The sequence below is a fragment of the Buceros rhinoceros genome, unplaced genomic scaffold (assembly GCF_000710305.1).
Source record: "Buceros rhinoceros silvestris isolate BGI_N320 unplaced genomic scaffold, ASM71030v1 scaffold6036, whole genome shotgun sequence".
Taxonomy (NCBI): Eukaryota; Metazoa; Chordata; class Aves; order Bucerotiformes; family Bucerotidae; genus Buceros; species Buceros rhinoceros.
The window spans coordinates 42,858-50,686 of NW_010415686.1; the positions used below are offsets into that span (position 1 = coordinate 42,858).

The following is a 7,829-nucleotide window of genomic DNA, read 5'->3' on the forward strand; positions in this document are numbered from 1 at the left end:
TCTAACCACAGGAAGCTGTGTGGGATCAGCAGTTCCGAAAGGCACGTCTGAACGGTTAATCACACTACCAAGGACCTGAGCAAGCCAGCAGAGCAATAACCCTGCCATGTTCAGACTGAGGATATGGCTGGGAGGAGATATACAGTGGGTGCCAGGACAGACTCGCCGCAGTTCACAAAACCTCAGCAGCCTCATCTTCCCTAACAAAACCTCCTTTTCCACCTCCTCAAAGCCTCCTGTGGTTATGTGCCCTTCCCATCCCATGCCAATTCTTCGACAGCTCTCCAGAACAAAGCTTCGACTAATTAATTAAAGCACAGTGGTTTGGGCTCTATGTTTCTTCTGCCAAGAGCATGTAAGAGAGAGTGCTCATGAACTGGTTTCATCACCTTCTCACTAGAGCCACCCTGCTCAGACAGGGTTTACTCTGCCCGTGTGGCATTCCACGATGTGCTGGGGAGGAAGCAAACGGGCCAAAGATAAATGCAGTAAATCAGAGCTACGCCACTGCTGGCACTGTCAGTAAACAAAGTCCCTAATCACACATGTACTGGAAAACCGGAAGAAAAATTACTTGCCCCAAGGGGACAGGAATAGCCAAATTCAGTTTTACAAATTCTCCCCGAAGCGTCACACGTCGCTTTCAGTGAACCATCTGAATTCACTACAGCGTGCGCCGGAGAGCGCCGCCTCCACCCTCAGGAGCTACCAACCGCTCCGCTCCTCTCAGACACTTCCATTACAGCAGACTGAGCGTTTGAAACGGCACTGGCAGCCTCTGAGCCCCAGGGCTACACGTAGGGCCCGCCGGCAGCTCCGCACAGACAGCGGGCAGGCAGTGCCGCCAGGCAGGGCACCACCCATCGCGTACCACGTATTCCACTGGAGTAAACAAAGAAAATGCGTTTGAAGCTGGAGATCCAAAATCCTGCGGAGCTTGACGAGTTCTAGAGCACGACGCAGGATTGTTTCTGAAGGCTGCTGACACTCTCCTCTCTCCTTCCAGCCCAGCTCCATTCTGCAACAACTCTATGCGAAGACCACGCGGTCCCGCTGCAGCGACCCGCTCCTTGAGCTCACCGAGCCAGGGCTTCTGGGGAAGAGTTCGCTGCTTGTGTGGCCACCGCCGCCGCAGCCAGACGTTCATTCCGCTGTAAAGAGAACCCTGCAGGCTGTGCAGTACCTCACCAGCCACGGTATGGTTACGGTAGGTCCCTCAGTGCCCCTACCTTGGGCCTTTCAAATCCTTCAGTGGTATTTAGGGAACAGAAGACTCTACTGACATGAAAACCACATGATGCGAGGGGAAGGCACGTCACCCATGGAATGCCACTTCCAGAGCACAAGGGTGCTTTGGGCTCCCACTGAGCGCAGTGAGTTAGGTCCTCACCTGTTTAACGCGATGCTGAGACCATACCAAGCCTCCAGAGAATGGAAGAGAGACCACAGAAGAGATCCTTGAGTCCGCACAGGAAAATAAACAAGACCAGCAGAGCTGCCAGAAATGAGGACTGCAGAGAAGAACGTGCTGTATAAAAACGTCCTTCTGCCATTTACTAACGCTCACCTGGGCTGCTGCGAGCCCCGTCTCCTGCTATCTCCCATCTCCGATCCCATTCACATGTTCTCACAGGCCCGTCTCCTCCCAGCGCCCTCTGAAGGGAGAGTCTCAGAAGTGTGGCTGAAGAGCCTACGCCAGCTCCATCACGCTGGTCACGCCTGCCTCCACGCGCCCACCACGGAACAGACATTTGACTTCAGTTGTCACCACGACTGAACAAACTGTTTACTCGAGGAACCAAAACTCCACGGTGGTTTTCTTCTAAATTATTCTCATCATGAAGACAAACTAATTAACTGCAGGACTGCGTAGGGAATAAGTCACCACAGATCCCAGCCCGCCTCTTCCCAACCAATTACATCCCATCCGGAACTTTGGGATGAACTGCCCTGCCGGGGACTGCAGCGTGTACAATGAGACATCTCATAACCGCACTCATGTAGCTCCCACGGGAGAAATCATTTATCTGGCGGTACGAGAGCCAGCTTAACCATCATCAAAATTTAACTGCAAAGGAAGGATCTGCCCACTCCCCGGCACAGCCGCTCTCTGGAGACGTAGTTAAGTAATGCATGGTGTTCTTCTGCGTGACCATCTTAATAACCACCTCAGATTTCATCACGGAATTTGGTGGTGCAAAACCACTGCAGAAATCTTTGATGAAATGGAAAAAAAACCTTAAAAGCCATAAATCCAAGAATTAGACATAAAGCTTGATTCAACCAAGGAAACATGGAAGGATGACCCTGAGAGACAGAGACACTGCTTGTCATTTAGGGCAGTGGCTTCAGAACGCAGCTAAGAAACCCTGTGTCACGTAAATCCTGGACAAACGTATCTAAAGTGAAACTTCGGCCAAAAATGTGCATTTCCTGTAACGGACTGCCTAGGCCAAAGGTACTATTAGCAACCTTAGCTTGTTTTTTAAAAGCCGTTCTGTAGGAAGAAGCATTTCTTTCCACAGAGCAGCAGCTGGTTCAACCCCCCCCGTAATATTTATTAGAAATTCTAGCTGAAAGAGGAGCCGGCTTTTACAATTCCCTCAGTTCGAGATCAGTTTCTGCACTGTAGATATTTAAGCCACTGCTGCTGAATTTAGTAACATTTCCCTCATCCCCCAGGATCACTCAGGAGCATTTACAAGGAAAACCATTTGTGTGAATTGTATGGGTTACGGGTAATCCGGTTTGCTCTTTGCTAATGGTATGTCATACAGATATAAATAGCGCACAAAGCCTTCTCTTCACTTTAGAGTGGACCTCATCTTCCTTGCGTGTGCATTTCTGGCTGCGTTACCTCCCAAGCCCAGGCAGTTCGGTTACAGGTGCTTAGCCACAAGGATCTCGTCTTTGTTCTCCTTAACAGCCATCTGGGGCCGGTCTGCAATGGGTTTTTTGGCGTCACAAAAATCTGTTTGGAAACTCTGCAGCACCTACGGAACACGAAGAACTATTTTCTATGTGCAACCAAGATGTTTAGTGAGTTACAGATGTTTTGTGCGGAAGAACATGGCTGTTGGGTGGTCGGAAGAGAACGAGTCCACGCTGTCATGCCACTGTTCTCTGCAGACCACAGTGGCTCCACCCGTTACCACTGCTGGGTCGCTCCAGAGAGCTCGTCCCCAGGACTCTGTCCAAACCCAGGGAACTGTCACATCCGAGGCCCTTCCTGCTGGTCAGCGGGAAGTCACCGCTGTTGGAAGAGCACGTGCTGTTAGCTCACGTTTCTGGACGCAGCAGGGGCACGACATTCCCAGTCGCGGCACGATCAAAGAGCGGGATCGCTCTCAGGTTGACAAGCACAGCCTTTCACATCCTGTGCCAGAAGCTTCAGCGAGACGGTACACCCACTTCCAGCTCCTCACCCCGCTCCGTGGGTGGGTGGCTATCGCACTGTGCTAGTTGAGCACACCACATTATTCCTCCGCGGCGCAGTTCAAACCAAACCCACATCTGTTATTGCAATGAGTGCCTGGTCTGCGAGGCCTCCAGCCACCTCCCTGACCTGGGGGAGCTTCGTACCAGAGTGGTGCACCTCTACGAGGCACACTGATCACCCTTGTCTTCACCGCCAGGTTTCAACCACCCTCCTGTGCTAGCCCTACAATGTGCTGGGCTCTGCTCACGTGGCCAGCACAAGGCACCCTCAGCAGCAGTCTCTGCTCAACCCTGAGCCAAGCGGGGTCAGAAAATCATCCCAGCACTAAGCTTCACAGAGTTTTGCCCCCTCTGGAGGCTGGAAAACCAGAGGAAGCAGCAGGGCAGAGGTCACTCCTTGGGAAGGCTGCCGAGTGCTTCTCATGACAACATCCAGTTTTCCTCGTTCTGTACCACCTCCACTGAACTTTAAACAAGGGAATCCTTCCTCCAAATGCCAGCAAAGCTCATCCAGGATTGTTTGGAAGCGCAACTAAAGAAAACAACTGTTTGTGCCCCTATTAAGAATCATGCCAAGCTCTCTGCAACCAGTTTTACTGTCCTGCGCTTCTGAAGCACAGCAAGACCCAGACAAACGTTCTGCTGCTCTCAGGAAAAGATGAAGACATACCCAAAAAATGGACAACAGAGCAGCAGCTTGAGAGCAAGGTTTAGGAACTGCACAGCTACAAGCAGCGGCAGTCAGAGGCTCTGCTGGGCCCAAGTTCTGCCGCGGAAACCACACCACACCACCTCTGAACACCACAAAGGTGTGATGCTCTGAGTAATGCAAAGAATTACTTGGGTTTGTGGAAGTTTACATTTACAGAGGTATCTATATTCCTGTTTAGTTGAATTGCAGACAGAACAGTGGTACTGACCAAAATGACCGTGAGCTCAGCTCCCACACCTTCCCCACGGCAGCGAGTCCTTCCTCGGACTCACCACGGAACAAAGCTCGTTAAGGGAAATCATGGTACAGCCTCGAGGGAAAGGATAATGTGCATGGAGCTGCCCCGGATGGAGACCTGCTCAGATGTACTGCTGGAAGAGAAGCCTAAGATTCTTTACGTTAAGGCTTTGCCTTCTACAACCGCTTTGTTTCATTTGAAAGAAAGCCTTGGAATTTTGGGGTGTTTATTGTTTTCTGGTTCAGCATTAACAGCAGTAAATATTTCAACAGAAAGAGAAAACTCCCTCTGAACTCGTGATCTACACCGTAAGCACCAAGCCAGGCGACAGGAAGCTCACGCGGTGATGTAACGGACGTCACTCTATTTGCAGAAATCCCAGGGGCACGGGGCACGGTCATAAAATTGAAATATTGCCCAGATGAAGAGTGAACTTGTAACCTTCTCAGTATTTAACCGCCACTATGGCTCTGCCCGGCCGCAGGTTTTGGGCTGAACAGCAGCCAATCTGCCGCACGTTAAATAAATTTCCCACTTGTTTCCCCAGCTTTTCTTTCAGCGCTTTCCTCTCCCATCAAACGGAAATACTACAGATTCTTTCATTGCTCTGAGAGCAAAACACATTTTTCCAGCGCTCCCAACTCATTACATGTGTTGTAAACAAACCTGGTACCAGCCCCATCCCTCCTGTGTGTAGCCAGGGGAAGAATGTTGCCGACGCAGCACACGGCAACCTGACTTGGTACCGAGATCTTCAGACACCAAATTATTGCCTCGCTTCACAGGAGGCACCTCCCCTGGCAAAGGGACCTTCAGGGTGCTGGGCCCGAGACCACGGTGACATGCGCTTTCTGCACCCTGGATTAACTGGAGACACAAAGCTGTGTACACCCTTCTTATCCGCTCGGCGTCTGGCCCTAAGGACTATCCCAGACAGGGATGGGATTCCAGGTGGTTGAGAGAAGCTCAAAACCCATCACCTTCCAAGACGGACTTGCAATTGTCAGTATTTTGAATTCCCTGGGTGTTTCTGAAAAGAACCTTCATACCGCATTAAAGATAAATAACCAGGTGTAACAAAAGGTGGAAATTCAAAGAGGTGTCAAGGGTAAAGGCACAAAGAACGTTTCTAATGACTAAACCAGGTAATCTATGAATCTTTTTGTCCTCCTCAAAAATACAGGCTCCATAAAAACTACAGCCTTTCTTCCCTCCAAGCCCACCTAAAATGTAAATGAGTTCTCCACTCAAACACTTTCAGTACCACTATTTCCTCTCCCCAGGAGCTAAATGCTGGTTCACCCTGTGCTCTTAGGATCTGCCCTGCACCCCTTGGAACAGCCTTCACCAAAATATTCCATCCATTTTCCACCTTCCTCTGGATAAAGCTCTCCAGCTCTCCGATATGCTTTGGGGATAAAGAGATTGAGGGAACACATCTGTGCACAGCTCTGTGCACAATTTAAGCTTACAGCTGGCTAAAGCAGGTTGTTTCTATGCACCTGCACCTTCTGGTCGGTCAGTCCCCGGCGCTGCGGGGAAATCTCGGTTAAGAGGTATCAACATGCTCTTGCACAACAGCATCGTACTCATGCTTCAGCAGAGGTTTATAAACATCTCACTGAACTACCACCACGAAAGGTTAACAGAAGGAAACAGAGCCCGAGTGCCTTAGCACAACCTCCCGAGTGCTACTGCAACCTCCAGACAAAACCCAGGTGCTGCAAGAGATGCAGAGCAATCGAGGAGACAGGGGAACTCAACACCCAAAAACCAGATTTCTCATACCAATTGCCGCTGATTAAGGAAAATCTCACCATTATTAGGAGAATAAGAGAACCCATTCCAAACCTTTACAACCAAATCAATCAATCACAAGGGAAGGAAAGTGTGGGGACATTCCCCCAAGACGCACCTTGTTTCTGTTCAGTTTTACACAGATGTGCCTAAACATCGCTGTGACGCGATGCAGAAACGCCCCTCATCCAAAGGAACTTCTGTGGGACACCACATGGAGATCTGCCTGCTCTGAAAATCAAGAATTCAACCTACCTTGAACTGACAGTTCTGCCTGAGCTTCAATGGTCTCGTTCCCGCTCTCCGCTATGCAGGAATACGTCCCCACGTCCTCTTCGGTGACGCCGCTGACCGCCAGGCTGCCTCCCGCAAGCAGAAGAAACCTCTCGTGGCTGTGCAAAACAGGACAAACAGGTGAGCTGGTGGACAAAGGGACTTGATCAACGCTCTGTGTGTTACCAGAGGAGCACGCACAAGTCCTCTGCCTGACACGTCTACATGTAATGTTCAGTTCAACGGCAGCGATTCCACAAGAGCAGCTTTCAGCTTCAGTTCCTCTGAATTAAACGTGACCCAAGGTGTTCACACAACAGGAACTAAAAGTTAAGCAAAATCAAATAGCACAACCACATCAGACAACAAAATTGGCAGACCCCACCGGCATGACTTAGTGCTTGCAAAGTGAACTGGAAGAGGCCAGGCCTCTGCCTGCACCGCCGACGGAACAGCACTGTGGTATATAGCAAATGGGGTTTTGTAGAAAACCAGCCTTTCCAGTACCGTGTGAGGTACCAGTTAGAGGACCCAAGCGTTTTCCAAGACTCTTCATCACCCCACGCACCCACAACAATGTGCCAGTAACATTACCCAAAGGTCACATTTACAAATCGAACACAAAAATCATCGTGGGAACCAAGGGAAAGAAACCAGCACCCAAGGAGACCCCTGCTCAGGTACTCCGCAAGGAAAGGGATCCTGCTTCCGTGACCTAGCGGACTACGGAAGGTCTGATTGGGAAGAACGTGGTTCCAAGAAGTGCAGGGAAGCTGAGTGAAGGTATAAATAGGTTTGGAGCTTTAAAGAGAGGCACGCCTGAGGAAACAGCAGAGGAGCGTGTGGGCAGCACTGCACAGAGCATCTAGCCAAGAGGGGAACACCACGAAGTTTGTTACTAAACCTTTTCTGGAACCACTCAACTGTGGTTCAAGGACAGAAAGTGAGAAGATGAGGCAATGCATCCTGCATTATTCTGATAGTATCTTATTGTCACGGCTGCCAAAAAAAGGCAGAAGCTTTCTATCATGGATCGGATGAAACACTAATACGTGGAAAAAACCCCGGGAGCCTCAGCGGAAATCAAGATAGTGAAGGATGACCTGCCTCCCATCTCGAGCAAGACAAACCGGGACAAAGGAGGTGACGTGACCAGGAGCTGCCAAAATTGAATCATTTTCTCCCACTTTCTTGTGTTCTACTGCCCTGTGTTCTGCCCAGGTAAATCCACTAGATTTACACCACACGTCTCCTGAAGTTAGCACAAAGAAACAGAACCTACAAGTCTCAGACTGCACCACCTCCAAGGCAAAGCTGACCACCTAAGCAGGTTCTAAGACCATTTAAAAAGCTCTAAGAAAACCACGCTCT

General features: G+C 50.0%; 1 protein-coding gene across 1 annotated transcript in view; it reads right to left on the reverse strand.

Moving 5' to 3' along the window:
- Positions 1 to 7,829, reverse strand: part of NEO1 (neogenin 1) — a gene marked incomplete at both ends in the record, with an annotated part of 69,171 nt that overhangs the window by 42,441 nt on the left and 18,901 nt on the right. The window contains one exon of the mRNA XM_010137498.1: positions 6,441 to 6,577. Within this exon, the coding sequence (XP_010135800.1) occupies positions 6,441 to 6,577 (137 nt within the window). The remainder of the gene's footprint in view (positions 1 to 6,440; positions 6,578 to 7,829) is intronic.